Source organism: Prinia subflava, chromosome 3 (assembly GCF_021018805.1).
Source record: "Prinia subflava isolate CZ2003 ecotype Zambia chromosome 3, Cam_Psub_1.2, whole genome shotgun sequence".
Taxonomy (NCBI): Eukaryota; Metazoa; Chordata; class Aves; order Passeriformes; family Cisticolidae; genus Prinia; species Prinia subflava.
Window position 1 is genome coordinate 12396400 of NC_086249.1, and position 26277 is coordinate 12422676.

The 26277-nt window shown below is 35.3% G+C and overlaps 1 protein-coding gene across 1 annotated transcript in view; it reads right to left on the reverse strand.

The window, feature by feature from the left end:
• The window catches only part of GBE1 (1,4-alpha-glucan branching enzyme 1), a 136828-nt gene that overhangs the window by 13058 nt on the left and 97493 nt on the right, over nucleotides 1-26277 (reverse strand). Inside the window, exons 13-14 of the mRNA XM_063393930.1 lie at nucleotides 6396-6580; nucleotides 5155-5285 (exon numbers count right to left, since the gene is read on the reverse strand). Of these exons, the coding sequence (XP_063250000.1) occupies nucleotides 5155-5285; nucleotides 6396-6580 (316 nt within the window). The remainder of the gene's footprint in view (nucleotides 1-5154; nucleotides 5286-6395; nucleotides 6581-26277) is intronic.

The window sequence follows — 26277 nt, forward strand, 5'->3', positions numbered from 1 at the left end:
CAAGATCCAGCCACTCTCTTCAGTGTCCTTTCAACAGCAACAATGTCTGCTATTATTCCACTATAAATTTTATTAACATGGCAGGAGAATGCTTCCATCAAGCATTTCACACCTTGCTTTGGTGATCTGCACTATACATTAAATTTAATAAGTTATCAATATTGTTGAAAGCCCTGGCATGTTTAATGATTGCCTCAAAACTATTTGCAGCAAACGCCATTGTTATGGCTACACTGGTTTAAAAACTATTCACAAAATTATGTCTGTATTGCCAGAGAGCACTGCTGAAGTTAATATCACCATGTCTTCACACACATATAGCATATTTTGTGTAAATAATGTTAACCAGATCCTGAATAAAGAATTTAAAAGAATTTAAGATCTTCACAGGTCAGGTATTTGTCTGGGAAATATAACTAGTTTGGTAAATGTGTGCATTTACCTTCCAACTTACAGTCTCACAAAAAAATCAGCTTTCACATTTCAGAATTTTAAAAGCTTCTAGTTTTCTGAAGATTACTTTCACAAAAACATTAAACAACAGATGTGCATTTTAATTAAGTACATAATAGAAGTATTTTTTTAATGCGGTGAAGTCTGTTTTGTTTCTGAAACAGTGTTGGAAATGCTAACTTGTATTCTCACTGGGAAAGAGGAAAAAAAAGAAAAAAAAGAAAAAAAATTTAAAAAAAGAAAAAAAAGAAAAAAGAAAAAAGAAAAAGAAAAAAAAGAAAAAAGAAAAAAAAGGAAAAAAGAAAAGAAAAAAGAAAAAAAGAAAAAAGAAAAAAAGAAGAAAAAAAAGAAGAAAAGAAGAAAAAAAAAAGAAAAAAGAAGAAAAGAAGAAAAGAAAAGAGAAAAAAGAAAAGAGAAAAAAGAAAAGAGAAAAAAGAAAAGAGAAAAAAGAAAAGAGAAAAAAGAAAAGAGAAAAAAGAAAAGAGAAAAAAGAAAAGAGAAAAAAGAAAAGAAAAAAGAAAAGAAAAAAGAAAAGAAAAAAGAAAAAAGAAAAAAGAAAAAAGAAAAAAGAAAAAAGAAAAAAGAAAAAAGAAAAAAGAAAAAAGAAAAAAGAAAAAAGAAAAAAGAAAAAAGAAAAAAGAGAAAAAAAAAAGAAGTAAAAAAAAAGCACCTGGTATCTGTTGTTTGGTGTTCCAACTAAATTCAACTAAATTTCCCACCCAGAACAAAGGAGGAGAGCAGCAAAAGCAATGAACCCTTGTATAGATAGAGCTGAAAATGGAAAAACTGACACATTATCTACCACATTATTTACTGAATTTCTATGCTTTTATAATGTTTTGAAATACATATTTTAACACAATTTTTAAAATTTCATCTTCTGCATGTTTAGTGACACATTTGCAAAGTAAATGCAAATCATAAAATAGGATAAATTTTATTTTGTTCCAACACTTACTGCTGTTAATAGAAACCAAGCAGTGCTCATGGGAGTGACAGCATCTTAAGTGGTTAGGGCATTTTGCTTTTAATAATTCTTGAATTTCACTGAAAAAGATAGCGTAACTAATTTCAAGATGAAGGATATCACTCTTGCTCCTCTCCACACACTGCTAGTTTTGAAGACTAAGGATTTCACCTAGAAGTGACAAAAAGCCTATGGAGAGTATTTGGCTGAATTCTGCAATGAAGTTAAACATCTTAGACTGATAACATTCAGCTCAGGATATTTCAGTGGCAGTTGAAACCATTTAAGCACTCAACACATGCACAAGTACTGAGTGGGAAGGGGTACTGGTCCCTTCTTTCTCCTGCCAAATATTATTTTTGTTTAAATCACATGTAAATTTACAGATATGTAAATTCATGTTGGTTGGTGATTACAATATAAACTTAAAATGTAGATTTACTTTTGAGCCGAGAGACCAAACCTTGTTAAAAAAAACAGGGGGATATATACATGTAGCTTAATTTTAATGAGACTTCCAACACAGACAAAAATTTATTTAACAAAATCAAGTGTGAAATCTCAAGGAAGGAAAAGGAGTAATTTCTGAAATATTTAGGCCTGTTCTTTCTCCATCCTTTCAGCCATGTTCCTTCTGAATAGAGGAAAGAAGGTTTCCATATTGAATTTTCACTGGCCTTGGAATCCAAGCACCATCCCACAGAAAGGCCTAGGCAATATTAAAAACATAAAATTGGAAACTTATGAATGATTTCCCCATTAACATTCAAAGTTTCATCTACAATCAGAAAACTAGAGACAGCTGACCTAGATGTTGATTGCTCATCTACCTCGAAAACTGAAGCAAATTAGGCAGAAATAATTTTTTAGTTCAAGCTGCCTTTCTCATGAAAAGCCTTCTGAAAGAGCATAATTTATGAAGTAAAACCCCAGCTAAGCACAGAAATGTTTTTCTTTTTCCTTCAGATAATGACTCAAAAAATGGGCAATGCCACTCTGATACTTGCACAGATTCACAGTGCTGCAAACCTCCATCTTCTCCCAGCAGATCAAAGAGGCATTGCCACATTAGTATGCTGTATTTCTTATTCACACCTATTAACCTAAAGTATCAATAACCTTGATGGAATTTAGCATCTGACTGATCCTAAATTAAGTCCTTTGTCTCCATGTGCCAGAATTCTACCGGGCAGGGACAGTTACACAAGAGCACTTCAAAGCGGCGTCTTTGCCTTCAGCACGCCAGTGGCTCATTTAAATGACCTTACTGGCTCATTAGAAGCTCTAGGTGCACGTTGTAAATGTCAGAGAGCCTGAATTAATGTGGGCATCTAAAAAAAAAGTGTGTTTTTGCAGCATTTGGATGACATTATATGTGATTCCTCAGGTCGAATCTAACTATTTGCGTATAGACAACGCTGGCTTCAAATCACGGAATATCCTGAGGTGGAAGAGAGCCACTAGGATCCATGTCCCACTCCTGGTCCAGCACAGGACAGCCTCAAGGATTATATGAGCCTGAAAGCACTGTCCAAATGCTCCTGATCTCTGTCATGCTTGGTGCTGTCACCACTGCCCTGGGGAGCCTGTTCTAGTGCCCAACAATCCTCTGGGAAAAGAACCTTTTCCTGATATCCAACCTAAACCTGCCACAGCTTCATACCATCCCCTCGGGTCCTGTCACTGGTCACCAGAGAGAAAAGATGAGTACCTGAATGTCCTTATAAACCCTAAAATTCATGCCACTCTGGTATTCACTCACCCTGGGGCTACAATAATTTGACACAATACGTAAATCAAAGAAAACACTCTTTCCCATGACTTTTTTTTTCTGCTCGAGCAGCATATGACAACATGAAATGTCAAATACAGAGATAAGCTAGCAGCAATTCATACTGCTCAACACTCATGGAGTCTCATGTTCACATATAAAATTAAGGTTTCGTTCCTTGAATACCTCACACCAAGGCAGAGCATCTTAGGAGAAAAAAAAATCATAGAACAGAGCAACCCAGTGTCAAGGAAAATAAGTCAAGAGAGAAGACTGAAGTATCAGGAGGAAGGAAAAACTGACCACAGACTGACTGTGACTTTTCATTTAGACATTGACTAGCTGAATGTTCACAGAAAGACTTTCCAAACCAGGTGGGACCAGCAGAACTGTAATGTCTACTGACTACAACTTCTCATATGAAAGTAGAATTAGGGTTGTTATGCTAACAGCCTACAAATACAGAACATTTGAAAGAAGAATGACATTTTCAGTGAGCTCAGAATGAAGGACTGCCCACAAAAATGCAGGCCAGGCAGGAAACTCTGTACCTTTCAATATACCTGGTAACATATCTGAGAAGCTGTATATAAAAACAGCTCAGAGATACATATCACTACAATATATGGATAAACCAAAATCATCCACTTAATAAAGGCAAATTTAATGACAAGTGTTAGATGCACTCATTTGTCTAGTTCAATCCACAAAACAAACCAAAACCTAAGAATTGAAAGGATCATCCTATTTCCCATTAGTCCCATTATAATTCAGAAAAATGATCAATTAAAAACCATTTCATCAATATAGCATAGCAATTTGTCTCTTCCGGCTTATAAGAGCAAAGGGTATCAAAATAAAAATCCACTAATTTATTAAAAGAAACAGACTAACACCAAACTTTTGCTTTTAGGTACTTCCACTTCAAATCTAAGTTTCAAAGGGATTATAAATAATTCCTTTTCAAGTGGAGAACTTGTTCTGAGGATTTAATATCACATTACCATATGTCCTAATGACAGGACATCCTTTATTGAGGTTTTAGGTTAAGAGGTTCCATTAAAAAACTATACATAAAGCTCATTGTTCTAACTGCAGGAGAAAGAGTTAGGAAGGAAATTTTCCTAGTATTAAAACACCCCAAAATATTTAAAGAAAATAGATAAAGAATTTTTTCTAGATATTAAATAGCTCTTCTCTGGTGAGCTCCCCCTCCCACAGAGCACTGTGTGCAGCTCTGGGATCCTCACGACAGGGAATTCCATGATGGAACTACAGCAGCTGAAACATGGAATCACCCAGAATGGCTGATCAATAAAGAGTAGGCTAAAACTGGAACTGCAGTGCTCTAAATTGACACAGCAAGAGTCACTAGGCTGTGCTTGTCAAAGGACTTTGAAGAAACTTGAATTTGGGCAACTAAAATTCCTCCAGAAAATCAGCATTAATTTTTGGAGTCACTAAGAATTTGGACACAAATGCAAAACCAGTCAACTACCCGAGTAATCATTTACTGCTCAGCTGATCTAAGAGCATGTTCTCAGTCCACCCAATTTTACAGTAGAAATGTATAAATACAAATTTCCTGATGAAGGTTTGTTCTAATGCACTTTCCTGTGTGACTCCATGCAGCATCATCCCACTGTGGTGGCTTTCTGTTGTGTATTTAAGAAGTGGAAGTTACTTGCTTTTTCATTCCTCAACAAAATTCCAAAAAACAGCTTCACAAGTCTTTAAATTGCAGTTTTTTAACTTTTGCTTTCTGTAAATTATCTCTTATGAGGAAGACAAATTTATAGATTTTTTCTGTATACAAAGAATTAAAGTAATATTATATTGGTGACAAATAACTAATTTCTTACCTTTTTACTACAGGTTGAATTCATATTAGGAAAAAAAGACAAAATCAGCTATTAATTTCTAAAACTTTTCCTCACAAACGGAACAGTAAAGAAAAGGATATTTTCCTGGAGTTTCAATACCCACTCTGTAGTCCACATAACTTTGATATGGATGGAAGTTAAAAATAAAAATAAGACCTGCTCTCTCAAATGCTATGACCTTATTGGATTCATGCTTTTCACTCACATAGGCCTAGGGAGAAAAGAAAAAAATCAACAGTTTAAAAATATCTAATTTCTAACTGAATTAACAAAACCAAGAAAACCCCCACTGCTTCTGTACCTCATTTCAAGTAATACAGGTAAATATTCAAGCAACAGAAATAAATGCATTAACATGCAAACTGAAATTTTATCTATGAAATGTCATATAAATTATATATGTTTTTGATTACTAAACTGTAGCTTATTTTTTACAAGGTAATGTACAATTACAGAGTATAAGCTTCTTCAGCATGGAGCACTTGAAAAATTCTTGCTCAAAGATTGGTAACCTGGTCTTTTCATCACACTTTCCTTTAGTAAAAAATGGATTCCTTTTGTCAAATGAAATCTTCAGCCTATTTGTTATGGGGATCTGCATCACATTTATTAATTCAGAACATGCAGCACTCAATCTGTTTTTTTTGTTTGTTTGTTTTTTAGAAATCTGTGTGAGAAACAGCTTTGATAAGCCACAATAACTGGCTGCACATACAACCTTTGTTTTATTTGCTAACACCATTAATAAATAACTAGACATCAACTAAAAAAAAAATCTTTGAAGTGGATTATTCTGTAAAGTGAAGTAGTATAAAATAATTAAACACTGAGAAATTGATCTTCTTTCATAAAAAATACAGTGTGAAACCAGCATAAAAAATGCAAATACAGAAGCAGCATGTTGAGGACTAAGAGACTATAACTTTCACTAGACTCTGCTGAAAGTTTTTCCTCAGAAATGGAGTAATTATTTTTATAAAGTGTAATGTCAGAACAACTTATATTTTTTCAAAGCAATCTTTGGATTGGATTATGGACAATTTTACAGTCTGCTTTATCCAATCCAGTTAGTAAATAAAAATAGGGAAAATAATGGGAAAAGACCTAGTTATGAAGCTAAAAGGAGGCTATTTCAGGTTTCTATTATCTGTGGAAGATATTTCGGTGCCATGTTTTGACAATTTGAAATATATGGTGAGGCATTACATAGCGCATAATAAAGTACTGCTTGAAATTGCAGCGTGCAAATTTGGAAAGGTTGTTACTCTACACATACACCCAACTGGTGACTAAAAATTATCATTTTGTGCATACAGCTTACCTGGGGAGATGCAAGCCAGCCAAATCTTTCCTCCAATCTATTCATATCCCTATCAAAGGCATTTAGGAATTTATAGCGAAGAAGATCATCCTCAGTAAGGTTAAACTGTCTTCTGGCATAGTGGTAGCTCTCGTTATTCCCTATTCTGGGGAAGTCAAGCCATTCTGGATGTCCAAACTCATTACCTGCATTTAAAAACATTATGAAATGTGAAATCACATGCTAAGGATACACTAAGCCTGCAAAAGCAAAATATATTTATGTTTATTTCCTTTCTACAACTTTTAAATTCCAAAGAATCTGCTTCCATATATAAACTAGTCATTTTATTATTATGTCTCATTTATTAATATGTCTCTCAGAACTTCCATTTGTGTTATCAGGCTTGTTTGGCCACTAAAGCTACAAGAGCAAAATATCCATGGATTCCAGGGGAAGTATAAAGTGATGAATTATGAACTCCATGTTGTCATGCCATGCTTGAAAATTTCCCAGAAATTTTTGTGTGTAAGTGCCTTTACGTCTCAATTCGGTTTTCTATAGCAGTATCTTCACAAGTCTGCCAGTCTCACGCAGATTATCTAGCCTAAAAAACTACTGAGCAGACTTCCCTTAAAGACAAAGAATAGATTTACTCAAACTTGGACCACATTCAAAAAGGAAAAAGGTTGCCATTTAATCAAGAAAAAGTTTAGCTTCTCTTATGTAGAATCTCCAAAGCAAATCTCAGCTGTCAAAGCTAAAGATTCAAAGCAAGACCTCATTAGGGACCCAATATTTTGAATGACTTTAATGTATCCAAACTTTTCTTGGTTTATATATTGTCATTATTACAGTTTGAGACAACTTCAAATGCACTTAATTCTAACTCATGCTATAACCTGTTGTCCTGCAGACTGTCATTTTAGACTATTCATTTGACACAGAATTAAAGGGTATCAAGTACCTTGCAAGTTAAACCCTTGTTTCAAAGCCCATGACAGTTGATTCATGACAAACATTTCAGAGATTACACAACACCCACTCACCATAAAACAGAGACAAAAACAGGTACCTGGAAATATGTATGGAAAGTAATATGATGAAATTTAAGAGGTTTTCCATGAAAACAAAAAGAACAAACAAAAGAATAGTAAAAGGATCCTCACATTTCCACAAACTGTTACTCAAGTTTTGTCAAAGAACTGGAGCTTTGTGGGCTGGCAAAGGGCAGGGATGCCAAAAGAAGGCAAAAGATTCCTGGCTGGATTCCCTGCATGTGCATCCACCACCGATCTGCTGTCCCAGCCAGCCTGCACTGCCTTGAAGGCCTGGAAGATACAGGCAGCAGGGATTGCTATGAACTTCAATTTGTGAAATGATTTCTGTAATTCCCTGCTTCATGGGAACAAAGAAATGAACAGAGGAGAAAAGAGAAAAGCCTCATATATATTTAGGAGAATCGTTCAAAGTGGTATTCGCTTTGTAAACGAACTGACAAGTTGTAAATTAAATTTCCTATTCAAAAGATAAACCACCAAATTTCATATTCAGCTCAAAACTGCAGACAAATATAGAAGAATCATAATCACAGCAGGACTTTCAAAATGACCTTGGAATAATGCTGGACTGAGCTCTTAAAATGTGCTAACAATACGGTTTGGGATATGAGGAAAGATATTGCTACAAAACAGAGACTGTATCTAACCAAATTCAATATTCTCTGAAGAGCTAGGCAGGGTATTACCTTCTTTCGTGATCTGCACACTATTGAAGAGATAAACTACATCAGACAGCTCAGCTAAAGATAGCAAAAAGTCAGAGATGACACGTATCTTGAATTGATAGGCAAGGAAATCATACCTATTTGTTCAAGAAAGAAACAAAAATGGAGGAAATAAGCAATAGAAGATAGCAAATAAATTAGAATGGACTAGCCCATCATTTCCATAGATTATTTCACTGTAAGCAGGGCAGACTTCCTTCAGGTTTATAATGCATATCGACTCCCTCAGCTCCACTTGCTTTGCCTATTTCCCCACCACAGCAACTGGTGTCGTTCCAATGCTGCTTTGTTGTCTTGGCTTTTTAAAAGGAACAATACAATGCAGCAAAATACTAAAAGTAGTCTTAATCTCCTAACTAATGCTAATGGCTACTAAGAAAAAAAGGGAACTTAGCACAGTGCAGCAATTTGACAAAACACTAAGATACTTTCTGCAGCCAAAAACACAAGCCAAGGTCTAAACTCTGCATGTACTTGGACAGTCTGTGTCCATGAGCATCTTCTGGAGAATATGCTCCTGAGCCTTTTGGACTAGTTGCTTGACTATAAAAGGGTCACTTGATTTCTTTATGGGATGAATAATAGTTCATAAATTGTAACAGAATGAATTCAAGTAGTTTTGGTTATGTTTTTAAATTGTGGTAGTAAAAGAAAGTAACTTTTAGGATGCATCTGCATTAAGACCATGATCCTGTAAAAAAATCCACATTTAATACTACTTTTTTTAATTGCTGTTTTTTCCTAGTTTAACTTCATGATAAGTGACAGGAGGGACTAGGAAAGGAAAGGCACAGGTAAGTGACCAGCACTTACTTCTAGAGATAACTATTGGTCCACTAAATGTGCAGCATGATCTGCCTCCTTCCCCATGTTACACTTCTCATCTCTGACAAGAATCAGAAACATTCCCTTCTATGCTTAGAGGCTTCCACAATTATCAAGAAGTACAACTGGGATTCCTTTTCCTCTAATTAATTTACTGTTTGATGTAAAGGTCTAAACTACAGATTGATAAGAAGGCGGCTGCCACAAATGATGCAAATCAAGACAATGGAACTAATGTGGGAGAGGCAGAGAACAAAGCTGAAATTAACTCAAGTTTTGATTAGAGAAACAAAATAAAGACAAATCCTTGAATTGCTATGCATGCTAATTTTATCTAGGAATTAATTGAAGTTTGCAATTTCCTGCATATTGTGCACACTGGACAACTTTATTATGTACAGGATTTCAAGATCACAATTCCAACAAATAAATTAACTTTCTACTACCATAATGAAAATTTATGTCACCCTTGTTTATGAAGCTAGAAGTGCATTTACACCACAAAGAAGTTAGGCTGCTGAGGATTCTTTTAAAGCTGATCCACACAGGTCATTAAAGTTTTCTTGATCTCTCTTCTTTAGAAGCTTTAGTAGCAATTCTCTCTCAAAGAATAAGCCTAAGCAGAACTAAGGGATATTTAAAAGATGGAGCAGGCAGTTTCAAGAGATGTTATAAGGAGTTGTTTGCATTTTGAATTAATTATGAACTAAATATTTTAAATGCAGTTAAAACAAGCACTTTATTTTATACAACAAAGGTTAAAAGTTTAATTAGGTGTATAAGGCAAAAAAAAGGTTTTAAATTATCCAAAACACTAAAAAAGATCCTATTTAAAGCTGATGAGTTGGAGACTGGACACATCGGGACAAAATTCTAACAGTTCCACCTTAAAGTACATCTATCAGAGTAAGTGGAGTTATACCAATTCACAGAAGCCAGATAATAAAAGTCATCCAGGAGCTGTAACTGCTTTGAATTTGACTTCACTGCCTGTGTGAACCATGATGACAGTGCAACAATCTGCAGGCTATAAATAGAATCAATGTAAATCACATCAAGATAGCATATGGTATTTATCATTATTTCAAACAACAAACACTTCAAACAATGAATCTTCATTTTCCCTAGTTGTAAAGCTCTTGGGTGTTAAGCAATTTTGATACTTTGTATTTACTCATATTTGTACCATTTCTTCTTCTTAACATTCATTACTACCAAATCCAAACAATAAACACTGTACTGCCTCTGAATGAGAGAATGAGCCTCACTGCAGGCATTCCTATAGTCTTGAAATCCATGCAAAAATAAAATAAAGTGAAATTCCAAATGGACTCCTGAAACACCTGGGTTAGATGACATGAAGACCTTCATATTTTTTTTTAATCCTCTAGCGTTGGTATTTAATCACATATGGGGTCAGAAAAGACTAACAAAATCAATTCAGGCAAACAATTGTATTTTAACTTCTGCATAAAACACAGGCTAGAGCAAATATCTAGCAAGAGATAATAGCAGGGCAATTGGTAAAGACAGTTTTGTGAAAAAAATGTATTTGTCTCCCATTTTCTGTAAATACCAGATATTGTCTCCTCCTCAGTTATGAAAGATAAAAATCAGGATAAGCCATTTTGTTTTGCACCTTGGTTCTTCCCTGTCTTCTAGGGGAGAAGGGAGGAAACATTTAACATTCTCTGCATTAAAGGAGCAAAGAATTTGTCTCCCCGGTATGATACAGTCATGAAGAAACAGAAGGATGCCTCCAGTGTATCAAAGACACGGTGAAGGATTGAATCCTTAAAATGCTTGCCCTAAATCACACAGGGACACAGTACTCTGTACAGGGATAGAGTTCAAGCTGTTTCTCCCCCATTCCCACCTCCCATCGAGGGTTACTCTGTCTTCACTCATTTCTTGCTGATATTCAGAAGTTGGGAGCTATTGTACCACACGATTTTATACCACTGATAAAACAGTTCCAGGTCCTTAAAGGACATAATATTCCAGCTGTTCCAACAAAAATTCCAATCATACTAAATGGCACTGTTCAGTTCTCGTATTTCAAACCCAGATCTCTCTTTTGCCATATTATTTATAGAAAAAAACCCAAACCAAATAAGAAAAAAATAAAGAATTCTCCTCAGAAGCACCAACTCTGAACCTCTATTAGGAAGGGTTAGATGGCTGAAAAGATTTTTTACATAGAGGAACAATCAGGCACAGGCATAGGAAACAGAACACAGCATTGCTAACTATGATTTACTTTAATTTTGAACAGAAGTACATCATATGATGGTTATGCCCACATGCTGGTATTTAGCAGAACTATATTTACACAGAAAAAAGATTCCCAAAAACATTCATCTGGAATAAATTATTCTTTCATTTACTTATTCGGAGTGTTCTATCAAAGGAGTATTCAATAAAGTATCAGTGGTCTCACTGAAAACAGTATTCAGTTCCTAAGGGCAGATGGAAGTTTTCCCTTGAATGTTTACTGAGCACAGCAAGATTTTCTGCAGTTCATACTAACAGACCAAAAACAAACAAACAAAAAAGTATCATAAGAAGTTACTTAGGCTGAAAGGGATTTTGTGAGGATAATTATTTTATTAATTATTCTATTACTTTCAGGCCTGAAAGTTTACATTTCAGCCCTCTTTCCCACTGTAGAATAATATATTTCTGACTGACAACTTACTCAACACCTTCATCCAGTATTTAAAACAGTAAAGTAACAATTAAACTCTTTGTGGTGTTCTTACACTGAAACAGTTCCCATTTTGCTGCTTCCTATTAGCTGCATCCTGGTAAAAACAAGAGACTGGCTTTGATACTGTGACATTTCCACCAGGCTCTACATGAACATGGCACAGTATACATTATTTAGTCAACCACTTCCAAGAGCTCACTAAAATATTTAAGAACAGAAGTATTGCACAACACATTGCAAAGGTTAAAAAAAAAAAAAAAGAAAAAAAAGAAAATCACAACAAAACAGACAAAAACGTCTCAAATCCAACAAAAGATACAAATCTATATCAAGAATTTTTTTTAACAGAAGATGCAATCAGAAAGTTCTAGCCAGATATTTCAATTTGGTGCACTGCCAATTATTAACTGGTACCAAAACTGACGGATTAATGGGCTTACAAAGTGAATTTAGGACAAGCCTGGAACATAACAATGTCCAAGAATGGCATCAATACATTTGTCCTAGGATATCCAACAAACAGCAGTTTACTTGCTGGTGTCAGTAAGAATTTCACTGTCTAATTTTGAAAGAGCATATAAAGAATTAGAAAAAAAAGTAAACAGAAGAAAAAGTCCACTTACATAGTGTTTGATGCACAGGAAAGTTAAAGTAAATAAAAAAATAAAGTTCAGTATTATCTTACTCTTGTTGCCGAAACAAATCTAATTACTTAAATAATTATGTATTTGTTAACAGAACAAAATGAGAAAATTTGAAATTAAAATTTGGAATAAATGTTAAAGTAGCGGGAGGGGAAAGGCATTCTAAAATAGATGTCAGTAATCAAGACAGAAGGTGCATTGTGAGAAGCCCTGTTCTTTTTTAAAAAACAGTACAAATCACCCATCAGAGTATACTTTTGGCTGCACCTCTAAACCTCTTTGTACCTAATGTCCTCAAAGGAGTACATTCCCAAGATTTTTCCTAGACTCACATATCACTGCTTTGAGATTAAAGCTTCTTTCTGCCAGCTGCCTCCTGCCCTCCACCTGAGGCTGCTTCAACCCTGCCATGCTGTGAATGTGTTTATAAACTTCCTAAAAACATTTCCTTTGGATAAAACCTTATCAAGATCCTCAAATCCTAAACATCTCTCATCTGCCATTGTTTCCAGTGAACCTGGGCACTCTTATTAAGGTATTTTCAAAAGCAAAATTAGGTAATTACTGTAAAAGTCTTTGAAAAGGCACAGCATCACATTATTACACTACTTTTTCCTCAAAGAAATGGAAAACTCCAAACAGCACCAGAAGTGGTACCTGGGCACTGCTGCACAGCTCTTAAAGAGGGCAGAGACCCTTGATGTGCTCAGACTCAAAGCTGTGACTGCAAATGTTAAAGACTCCTCTGATGCAGAAAACCAATCAATGGTATTTCTAAGTTCTCATAACAGTTATGCTTCAATTCAGATAAGGAAATGGAGTTATTTGTTTTCTGAATGTTACAAAAGTGATTTGGGAATTTGGAAAGTGCAACCCACATTTCGTTTGCAGGACTCGGCACTATTTCAAAGCAACCTGTTACTGTAATGTCTCCTGCTATGAACTTGCACATACACCAATATAAATAAACATAATATTTAAAAAAATCCAATCAATTGTTGTATTTGTTTCTATGCACAATTCCACACAACAGCTGAGATCTTAACTGGAATTACCACCTAACTGAAGCCATACTTTAGATATTATAAGGATATTTGCTTAAGAATTAGTTGTCCTTGGACGAAACAAAAAGAACATTCAGAAACCATCATGGAGAGTAAAATTTAATATCCTACTCTCAAAATAAAAGTTTATAGAAAGGAGCACAAATTGTAATATTAACTGATAGAATTCTCGAGCAGAAAATCTTGAATGTTAGCAGAGAATTTTACCACACTGAAAAGTGAAAAAATAGTAAAATGGTTCTAAAATTAGCCACACATCATATTAGATAAAAAACTTTTTACATTAAAATCCTTTCAGGTTCCCAAATCAGCAATTAACATCATGACAACACGTATCAAAGAAGTTTTTGACCATAATTGTATCTTCCAATTAAATGCTGTTCAGGAAATAAGGATTGGGAACACACGGATGTATTTTCCAATTGTTCAATTATTGTGGAGTTTGACACCACCACTTCAGTATAATGAGTGTAGTGATTGATCAGTAAACCCAAATCCATCATTAAGGAGAAAGGCAAATATTGTGATCCAGAATTTTATCTTAGCAATGTCTCACAATACAAAACATCTTCCAAAATGAGAAGAGCTGCAAGCATTTTAAAGTCAGGTTTCTCTTAGAGTGTCCTCAAATAATTTGCTTCAAGAAACAGACTCACTTTAATGATAAAAAAGCATAGCCCTGGCAAAATCCAGCCTTCCTACTGCACATTTGCTTTCTGCAATTACTTCAATTTCACTACTTAGCAGGGAGACATTCAAATTTTTATTGTACTTCTACCTTGCAGCAAAAGAATGTGTGAGACTGATGTTAAATAATCATGCACTGTGGATTCAAGGTCATATCAGGTTAGGGTTTTGATATTTTCGGGGTGGGTTTTTTTTGTTTGTTTGTTTGTTTTTTGTTTGCAGTTTGGTTTTGTGTGCGATTTTCAGTGTTGGTTTGAGTTTCTTTACACAACAGATGAAAATAAATGCCAAGGACTGACACTGGAAAAGATTGGCCAACTACTCCTTTGGCTTCAGGGCTGCTGCTGAGGGCTGAATGAAATATTAGCCATCTGTAAAACTCAAACATGCTGGAGTAAATATAAATACAAAATCTACATTCCGAGAGCCACTTCGTTCATAGTTTAAAATAGTTGTGAGAGAAGACTTATCAGCTAAATAATTTGTTTTTCTATAGTTATTAAAGTAGATGTTGTAAGGAGATTCACAAAAAGAATTGGATATGTAGAGAAAAAGCTCTGATGTGCGCAAAAAGTAAAACCAATCTTATCCTGCTACTTTCAAATGCTCATACAGAACCCTTTTGTGAAATCAATACACGGCATGAGCTGTAAGACTAATTCTGCACAAGATATTATCTTGGGAAAGAGGGATGAGAGCCACGTCTGGCAGCCAATACAAATGTTGGCTATTTTAAAGACATACCAAAACCACCAACCCACATATGGAACACAACACAACACAGCATCATGCATTGTTTTTTGGCAATTCCACTCAAACCACTATGATTGTTGGGTTTTGGAAGGAATTTTTAGCTAATAACTCAAGGTAAAACATGGGGCCTCGCAAATAAACATCTAACAGGAGTTCAGCCAGATTAAAGAAGAATGGTTAGAGAAAAATGACATTACCTGGAGTAAATATTAACTGACTATTTAAGCTAGGAAATTAAAAGTCTGCCAAAAACCTCCTTGTGAAAGTGTGAATATTTTGAGCAACCTCAGAAGAGGAAGCCTCAAGAATCAGAAATTCTCATTAGGCCGATGCCAAATTAAACAGTACATTTACATTATGGTTCATTTGCCTTTTGCTTACTAGTAAATAAATAGATTATTCTAATATCATAACCAGTTTAAACTCTATCAAGTGGATATAATTTTCTGGTTTTTCCTCTCATACTAATTTGACTCTTTATCTGGGAAGAAAATTAGCTTTGAAATACACTGATATTCCAGAGAACAAAACTGCTGCTTTGCTGTGTGTTTCAAAAGCAGTATCCTCAGTGGATGGTAAATATTTATGTTGGTATAAACATAATTATGTGTACATCAGAGGAACATCCCACATCAACATATTGACTTTTTGTGTTCATTGTTTTAGAGTCTTTTGCTCCCCCCCTTCAACTTGTTCATTGTTAGCTTTACAGTTTGGGGCTTTTTTTTTGTTGTTTTTTTATTTTTGTTTTGTGGGGGATTTTTTTTAAGATACTCTTACATTAAAAAAAAGATAAGTAGTTTATGTAAGACTAGCTAGACACTTGAAAGCAATTTTTCTAATTCATGTTTATTGGTTTTAGCATATTTCAAAAATTCTAGCATAATATTCTTATGTTGACAGCATAATCTGTTGCAAGATCTCTGCTCATTAGAGTCAAACATAACAAGGATGTCAAAGGCAAGATTTTTTGTATTGGTGGAGGTTTTGTTTGTTTGTTTGTTGTTTTAGATTTTTTTCCTTGTGAAAATGGGGGGAGAAATTTCCAAGTTTTTTTGGTTTTTTTCAGAAAGAACAGTTAAAGATCAGGAGTCAGGGTCTCTGGTACTTTGTCATGTTAAAAAAAGGGCAGGTTTTAAGAAAAGCCTCATTTGATGATAATCAATTATGATATATCTGATATCAATTATGACCATTGGTCTGTATATTTAAGTCAAATATTCTTGAACAGAAAAAGCATGGTTTAAATTGAAATGCTTTGTCTGTAAATGAGATCTATTGATGAAGGTGCACAGAAGGGCTGTGTTGATGAGAGAAACCTCTGATGATGTAATTCTGGCCTGTTCAAGGCAGTCATTGCCCTGGCCTTCTCTCTCCCTCTTGCTAGACTAGGGACCAAATCTCATATAGTTTTCAAGGACATATTCTGAACTTTTTGCAAGATACAATGCATCTACCAGATTGCACCTGAAGAATGTTAAAAATCAGAATTCATTTAGAATCATTAAGATGTGCTGCTTCCATAAAAATATCTAGTCCTGGAATGCTCACTGCATCAGATTTTAAAATGTAGCATAAATTTGCAACAGCTTTATATGGATGTTATGCATGCACATCTTATATGAAAGGAAGTGGCACAAAATTTTTCTAAGCATCTTTAAGCTGATCCTTGAGCCATCTTTAGTCACATCTCAGAGTATAAGAACAAAAAAAGGACAATTAAAATATCACAGCAATATTATTAAAATTCTTTTACAACTGTTTACAACCAGAAGAGGATAAAGAAAGGCTGTAATTAAGAACCAGCCTCTGAAGAGCATCACCTTCTAATAGTAATCTACAATTAATTATACCAGAATAATTGCTGGCCTTCCAGTATGAGTGGGCATGTGGAGACTGTGACTACACTGCAGGCTGGGGCAGACCTTTTCAAGCACCCTGATGGCCAGATGGGCTGGATTCACAGTGTAGAGATAGTCTTGACTCACCTGTACATTAACCAGTGTCAGCACTACTGAGAAGTGGGGAAAAGGGAGAAAAAAAAAGGGGAAAGAAAACAAAGGAAAATAGGAAAAAAAATAGATAGCAGGCAACAGTTTTGAAAGCTGAAGCAAATCCATCACTCAGATAAAAAGGGGGCTTGAGGAACTGGCACTGACAGAACTTTGCCTGCAAGCAGCAGGTGAATTATAAATGAGTCACCAAAATCTATAGGAACAGAGCACAGTTATCCAGGAAGGTGTTCATCGTATTTTTGTTTTGTTGTTTCTTTTTTGTCATTGTTGTTTTTGTTATTTAAGGAGACAGTAAAAAATAAATCTCACGACACTGAGAGAACAATTATTTGTTGAAATTTAAAATATAATACAGAAAGAAACCTAACTATAACTGAACGTTACCACAGCCTTTCAAAAAGCAATTGTGGCCAAAAAAGCTCTTCCTGCATGCTTAGTTACCCCTTCACATTCTACTTCCCTTGTACCTCTGAAGAGGACATGCCTTAAAAATCAGCTTGAAGGGACATCAGAAGAGGCACAATATGCCCTGATTCAGTGGCAGGATTCCACTCTCCTTCCTTCAGGCAATCATTCTCACCCCAGCCAGGAAGACTAGAGAAAAGATTATGGGCATTTGCTCCCTAATGACAGGTCTTTTAATAAAGAGATTTTAAGAAGTACTCAGAACATCATCAGGCAGAGATTCTGCTAATTTTTGATTTGGTCTTCCAATTTTCAGGGTTTCGTACAGAAAATTTTTCAAATAGCTGGAAAATCCAAGACCCACTGACACCCTCCATTTCCTGATGATGGGCACATTACGTAGCTAACTCAAGACACACATCAACCTGTATATTAAGAATTCTAATCACTAGAAAGTGATCCAATGGTTTTCCTGAATGTCCCTGTGGTGCAGGTGAGAGGAAAAGCTGAATTTTGGATGGTGAGTTCTGATGGCAACTGGGGAAGGGATGACTCTGAACAAACGCCTTCGTAGACAAGAATGCTATCTTCTGTCCAGAGTAATTCCCATGAGAAAGGAAGGTGCCATGAAGTCAGATTGGTATCTATCTTTGCACATCATTTTTTTAAAATAATTTTGTTCAAAAGAGGTTAGGAAACAAGTACATAGCTGTAGAAGAGTGGTCTGGAACTGTGAACCTTTGAGATTTATCTTCTAAGAAAGAGGTTCACCATGAGCCATCTCCTCTGGTCATTCCATTATCTCATGCCTCTTTCTTTGGAGAGGACAGCTACCCCTTCTGGCTTTGAAATCCAACAATTTGCTACATACACAGAGGCAAACATGACAGTATTCATCTTATGCTCAAAACATATTTAAATTAGTGCCAAGACCTGAATCAGCTGAAGGCATAACAAAGCTGTGAGCCTTTCAAGACATAACTAGCCAATAATTTTACATTTTTCTTGTGACACCAAGTTAACGGACAGAAAACAAATTTATACTGATAAATGAGAATCAGGGCAGAAATTATTCCCAGATGACATTAAAGATGGCTGCTTAAATCATGATACAAATTTAATTTGTTTTTCAGTTTTGAAATAAATACCTCTGAACTAGTGTATAAAGTAATAAAAGAAATCTCATTTAGGTAGCCACCCCTTTTTCCTTGACCAACTTTTTACTAAAAACATATGTTCATATGAATTGGTCCTTTCCCTACCCCAAAGTTTCAACTGCTGGAATTAATTCTGTATGCACGTGTTCTTTTTTTTTTTTAATATTATTTCCAAAAGTAATGTGTTTCAATTCAGTGAAATATGAATGCATTTGAAGTACTACACTTCATGCTGTCATTGCACTGCACATAAAGAAGAGATACAGCTTTTTTAAGGCTCAAAATGAAAATATACAGCACATAATGCTATTTGTGCCTTTAAGAAAAAAACTTCTTTGTCAAGGGAAAAAGTAAACTTTGATCTTAGACAAAAACCCCAAACCTGCTTCCATGTCTGAAAAGTGTTGCTACAACTGTTTGAGGAAAGCCAAATATGTACAAACATGAAGATGATTTCTGTTCTCCCCCTCCAGCAATGCTGTATGGAAATTCAAAATGACAAAAGCAAAACACAAAACCCAGACAAGAAACCATTAGAGACTACTTGCACAAAGACATTTTGAATTGGACATATGAAATTCCTCAGTAATGATTTTTCATTCCTCTGTGTTTTTTTTTTTTCTTTGAAAAATATAAACTTGCTCAAGTGATAAATGCTTTACATGGATCATCTATTAAAAAAAAGGAGAGAAGAATCCTCTGAAACAAGTAAAATTACACCTTTATCTGCAAAAAAATATTTGCCAATGTCATTACTCATTTTGTTTTGTTCCATTTCATTCCTTTACACAGCCACATTATGGTGGAAGCTTATTTCAATACTTGTTTTCTTATTTAGACCTTAATGGGAACATTTTATTGTCAGAAAACAGCATATCCTTTGGAAGCCTGATACGTCACGGTAACAGCAGGAGGGAAGAAAAGAGACAGAGCCCCAACAGGAGCCTGCTAAAAACTGCTCATGCCCCTGAGCCCAGCCTCACAGTATCTCAGACATGGATAACATCACCCCTTTATGAACTGGGAAATGAAAAAAAAAATACAAATCAAAACCTTACTGAGAGAGTATGATGTGTACACAGCACCTTTATTAAGATAAATTTTATTAATTTCCACAAGCCTCTTCCTCTTCCCTGTATTTCAGTTTCCACAGTCAAGCAATGGATACAGTTCTGTATTCTAATGTGCAGTGTACAAACCAAGCAATAGCCTTCTATGTAGGAAAGAAACTAAAACCACAGTTTTTCTGGCCTACAAATAGAAAAGCAACTAGTAAATACAAAGAGACTTTGACAATTTCTCTGAAAACTTCAATTATGTCTAGGCTGAACTCTGCAAAATGAAAACTATTTTAAATGAAGATACTTCATATTTAATTAGGACACACCTTTCCAAGCAGGAAAGCAGGATATTAATAAATAGCTTACCATATTTTTAAAACTAGCCACAGACAGAACTGCAACAAGCTTAGTGCAATATTGATTTTTCTTTCTATTTTCTTTTTTATTCCTCTCTCTCCAAACAGAACAATAAATATCACATACTGAGGAAATTTGTAGAAATAAGACAACTTTCCTTTACATCTATTGCAATTAGTATGTCGATACTCTGGCATGCTTACCAGCCTGTGGGCTTTGACTAGTCACAGAATCATTATGGTTGTGTGCAAAGTCCACCACTAAACCACATCCCCAAGAGCCACCTCTGGTAAACACCTCCAGGGATGGTGACTCCACCACCTACCTGGGCAGCCTGTCCGAGTGCCTGACCACCCTTTCAGTGAAGAAATTTCTCAATCCAAATTTGCACTGGCATGACTTGACAGCATTTCTTCTTATCCTACTACTTGTTACCTGGCAGAAGAGACCAACCCCCACCTGGCTACAGCCTCCTCTCAGGTGGTTATGGAGAGTGATAAGGTCACCTCTAAGCCTCCTTTTCTTCAGGCTAAACAAAATGCTTTGAAAAATACAGCGTTTTAAAGAATTAACTATTCTCATATTCAAGAAGAAATGCATAGAAGCTGTTTAAGTATAGCTAAATAGCACACAAGGAGGAAAAAAAGGATAGTAACACACAAGTGAAGACTTATGGAAAATAGAATATACATTCACATAGTATTTTGCTATCTATAAATAACTAGCACTTTGACTATATTAGCTCAGATGAAAGAAAAATGTGAGTTATAGAAGTCTCAGACTTCTGCACTTTTCCCTTCAAGCAATATTATGCACAATTCATGAGTTGCCAAAATGGTGGCAGCCACTAGGAACTACAATAAATAACCAATCATGAAAACAAACAAACAAGAACAGCTTAGCTTGAACAAGTTTTTTGTTTGTTTTTACGAGCTCAAGGTAAATCATGGAAAAGAATGCTGCCAATCCAACAGTGTATGTTAACAGAGGTTAATGTTGTCCATCGGATGGCCTTTTTCCCCCCATTAATATTTTGAAATAAAACCATACATTTCTCTATTATGAAGATAAAGGTTGTAAGCTTAAGCTGCACAAAGAGCTGACCTATAATACAACCACTCAGATGATCGAGGCTTTCCTGCAGTATTTTGTATTAAGAGTTAGCTGGATTAAAAAAAAATATGAGAGGATTGTTTCACAGTCTACAGATTGACTCTCAAATCAAGAGTGAGTGGATTACCAGATTGCTTTTAAATAATCTCTCTAAAAATCCCTCTTGAGAAGATATTCTATGAAAATACCTTGCTTGCAGGACTTGTTCTGAATTTCACAAAAAGGTCTGAATACTTATCCCAACTGAGTAAAAGCTCTAAGCTTCTGGCTGTAAAAAGACTGCATTAGTACTTTTGGCTTTGTGCATAACCTTGTTCTCCTTGAAACATTAGTCACTGGTCTGTTACTCCTTTTGCACTGCACTTTTATGTAGTAGATTAAGACAGAAGTAGTGGTTTATATTCAACAAGGCATCCCCACTCAAAAGGTACTTGCACTACTTGGAAAAGAAAAAAAAATAACAGAACTCCAAAAACAATCCTTCTCCAAAAGATTCGTTTTCTTTTCAGCCAAAAGTAATCTTATTGCGTTGATGAACTCCCTTCCTAATTTACTCCACTATGAATTCTACCAGTGTTTAGATCAGACAGTAGTAAGAAATTTTTTGCTGTGCAAGTGGTGAGAAAATGGAGAAGCTGTGGATGCCCCATGCCTGGAATTGTCCAAGGCCAGGTTGGATGGGGCTCTGACCAGCCTGGTCTAGTGGAAAGTGTCCTAGCCCATGGCAGGATGGTTGGGACTAGATGACGTTTAAGATGATCTTTTGGTTGTTTCCCTTCCAACCTAAAACACTGTACAATTCTACAGAATTTCACATTGATGATCTCAAAAGACACCCAAGAAAGAACATGTCAACACTTAGAAAAGATGTTCTCATGCTAATACGCTTTGCTCTGCAGACTTTATCACTTCTCAGGAAAAACAGGAAATACCTTGTCTCTTGAAAATCAATGTAAATTTAACTACAATGTGCTTCAAATTCTTATTCTAGCAAATTCCTCTGTGTGGGTTGGACTGATGGCCTCAAAAAATTAGGACAATGAGAAGATTCTAAGCTAATAACATATTGTGAAAATAAGCTCTTGAACACATAAAGGCGTCTTTTTTTTTTATTCCAATGTCATCACAAAGTGTTATCTCAGCTTAAGCTACATTGATTTGGGGAATTAATGACACTACTGAGATGAACTCATTTCAAATTACCTCAACTGCACACATTAAAATCCAAATTGGAATATATGCCTAAGGATCTATTATTCAGACTTTACAAATAAAAAATGTCACCTGTGCAGTCATGTCTCAAACCAACAATTCCTTACTGAGTAACACGTGGGGTTTAATTCTATTTGGCTCTGCATTGCCCAGAGAAACCAGTCTGAGAAAGTGCAATGTGCCACCAAAGGTAGGCTTGTGATTACCAGACCCCTCTGCATGCTCCTAGACCAGCCCACTAGAGCCTGGTGTTGCTAAATTATTTGATTTGGATCACCTTTCTCTACCTCTTTAAGAGCCAGCCTATGAAGTATAATCAGGAAGGAATTTTTTGCTCTTTGGTAGATGGCTTTGGAGAAAATAGTTCCATTATTCTCTCAGCCCTTTCCAGACTAGTGAGTACAGACAGAATGCAAAAAGTAGAAGTAAAACAGCTGGGAGTGGTAAGAGGGCTGCTGCTGCCTCTTTTCAGCATGGAGAATTTCAGAAATAAGTAACTTAAAACAAGTACTTATAAATTATCAGCATCAAAATTGCATGTAACACAGCGAGCAGTAGGGAGAAAAGACAAAAGCTTTAACATCCACCTCATATTTACCCTTGCCTGAATGGGCATGCTTACCCCTTTTTCCTGCTCTTAGAAGACAAAGTTCATGCACAGATTCAGTTTTTATCAGGCAGGCCACTTCTGCAGATACCTGGCATCCAGGAAATCAGTGGCCTCCTGCAGTAAGCATTTCATTAGTGACACTGATAAACTCAGAATTCAACTTTACTCATGTGCTCTGTGATGTGGCAGAGGCCAAGTTCTTCATGAAAACCACATATTATTGCATAAGCTTATTGAAGAAGGTGCAACAGAGAGAAATACCCTCAAAAAAGTCTGCTTTGTCTTAAAAACATAAATTATAATGGAGACCTGAATGCTGAACTTGACTTTTATCTGTAGGTCAACTTAATATTTACTTGAAAATCTGAAAATATTTTTTAATTTCCTTTCAGCTTTGCATTGTGTCTCTCAGGCAGGGACACAGAGCACTAGGAGCAGAAGTCAGAGCAAAATCATCTCAAAAAGGCATTTTATGTACCTTACAACGTGCAGGCTCTTCTGAAGCAATAATGATTAACAAATTGTTCACAGATTGAACCAAGCTTTATGAAGTTTTTAAAGTCACTGTAACATTTTAAAGCACTTCAAATGTATATAAACAGAAGTTATTAAAAGCATTTTGTTTGAATCAAAGTTAACAATAAAGGAAGTGTAAGATGGCTATGTTTAATTTCTTAAACATAGAATCATATGCAAAGAAATGTTTACATACACATAGATAGAAAAATTTGCGTATGTAGATAAAAAAATGTTTCTCTATGTTATCAAATTTTAAAAACTTGGCATAGTTTCATACTATCAGGCAAAAATATTCTGTCTTTTACTCAAATCTTAATTTTGGACAATGTCTGATGTTTAATCAAAACAGATTCTTGTGTACAAAACCATGTGTTTATATGCACAACTTCAAAGAAATTTAATAGGTGTTTTTAAGATGGAGCTTTTACTATGGTGCTTACATTCTGAATTAAGCAAGCAATAAAATCTAAAAGTGAGGTAAATCTGTTTATTTTAAACTTACTTGAACTTAAGGTCAAGAGAACGAAAATAAAATACAATTTAGTCTTTGGATCTATAATTAATTTTTTTCCATAGAAGACAGCTAAGTCAAACTAATCAATGTCATGTGTAAATAGTTTAATTATAATTGATTGTAAAGAAATTCTGAATCTCATAGCTGTGGAGAGAAGAATAACAAACAACAACTATGACAGGAAAGAATAACAGCCATGTCCTGTACAGTCAGAAATCCTGGTGTGAAAAAAGCTTTTCATAACAATATGGGTTTGTCATAATTTCTGTAATAAATTACATTTTTTAACAACTGAAAAGAAAGATTCCTCTAAAAACCTGTGCTGAAAGTTATAGTATATAGAACAGTTATAATATATAGTGTGGAGTTATATAAAATTATAATATATAGAGGCCTATTTCTGTGTTCTTCAAAACAACAAATAAAACAACAATAAAGCAAAAATGAAGGCTGTCATACAAACAGAAACAGAACTCCTGTAACTCTAATAACTTCAAGATTTATTTTACAACTTTGCTCATTATTCTTTAGCAAGCCCTCACATCACATCAAGTATTATATTAGCAGACAAGGCTGCACTCACACAGTGACAGTGGAGATGTCACAAGTCAGAACTGTGAGCTGTACAATTCATACAATATGTAAGGCAACAGATGGAGCCCTAGGAACAAAGCTTGAGACACCAGCAGAAGTTTCAACAACAGTATCCCATGATTAAATGATGCCACTAAGCATAATGATAAATAAAATAAAAAAAAAATTTAAAATAGCAGTCCCATCCTTAAAAAAACCCTGAACACTTTATAACTGATGCACAATGTCAGAATGCCTCGATACATCATAGATATTCTCCACTGGTAATGAAGTCACAGCCAATACCCAGCAGATGCGGTACAAACTGAGGAAACATCGGCGTTCCTCTGGGAGAAAACAAAGTGCCACTCATGCCAGCTACCTCGATTAAGTCTATTCCCTCTTCAATCCTTGAAAACCCTACCTGGATTCACTTCATGAACACAGCTGCAGCAGCTGTTGGCTCTCAAGCAGTTCTGAGGATGCTGCTGACTGTGAAGGTTTCTGTTCCTGGGTTTCTGCCTTGAGAGGTCATAGTGTGGACATGGATGCACCACCACATACAGATTGCTGTCACTAATAATCTTATTTATGTATGTAAATAACACACACACATGTACAGTGCTTTATGCCTTACACTTTCAAGGAAGATGTACAACCAACCCCCACAACAGACTCCTAATATTTGGACATACTTAATTTGTGAAGAGAGGTAGGATAAGACAGGTCTGTTTGTGATTTAGTTCTAAATTATGAGCGAGTCTCTCTCTTTAATTGGTTTTCTCCCAGTCACTCTAATGTGTTTTGAGCAAGTGTAGAGATGAAGCTTGCTTCAATCAACTCTAAATGAATAAATATTAACGGTTTGCACCTCTAGACCTTGCAGAAGAGTCTGTCAAAGTGATTTACGAAGTCTAATATATAAATTCAGATTCTTCCCCCTGCCACTGCCCAACCCAAGCTGTGAGTGGGGTTGCATATGGGGTATTATGCAACAAAGTTGTAGGTGGTCTATCACTAAGTCTCTGAGAAACTGTAGGCGAGATTTCAGATTACACCCTTGTTTTCTACTTTAAAGTGAACATAATTGTTTTCTGTCAGGCTGCCATGGAATTAAAGCACTGCTAGAACTGGCAGCATATTTGTCACCTATCCTAGGCAAGCATATTAAGAAGGATGACTTCAAGCTACCTCTCCTAAAGCTGCAATCTGTACCAAGTGAGCACTTCAAGGTTGCTTATCAAGAGGAGTTGACTGAAGTGAGTGAGTTTAAAGTGCTTATGCTCTCCTGAGGGCACTCTTTAGACGACGGGCAAAAAAGTCACCCTGTAACCAGTGCACAAATGTAAGAAGCATAAGAAAGTGAACAGAAAAAACTGTAAAAATGTAAAATGTCAAAGAGAACCAAACTCCCTTAGGTTTAAGCTAAGAACCCTTTCTCTTGATACAATTCCTTTTTCATCTAGAATAAGTAGCAATAAAAATAGTACTTCAGATTCTGTTTAAAGTAACATTCCAATTTATAGTGACAGTCATGTTGCACCATTTTTATTTCAGGTTTTTAATTAATATTATTAAAGAAAATGGTACAAATCTTTCTCACACTGATATTGGTGCTACTGATACAGTTTCTGTACCATTCCTTTTCTTGTTTACCAAAATTTTTTCGAGAGCCTGCTGTTATGAAATTCCTTAGTTTCAAGGTAAATAACTGAAAAAATATTTTTAGAGATATTTAGAGAGAGTTTCTCTTCCTAAAATACTCCGAGGAATAGATGATACACAGCATTTTACTTTTAAGGACAAAGAAAGAACAAGGTCTTATGACAAGAAACCCTTTTGGTGCATGCAAAAAAACCCTAAGACATGAGAAGGTGGATAAAACTGCTGTGTAAATG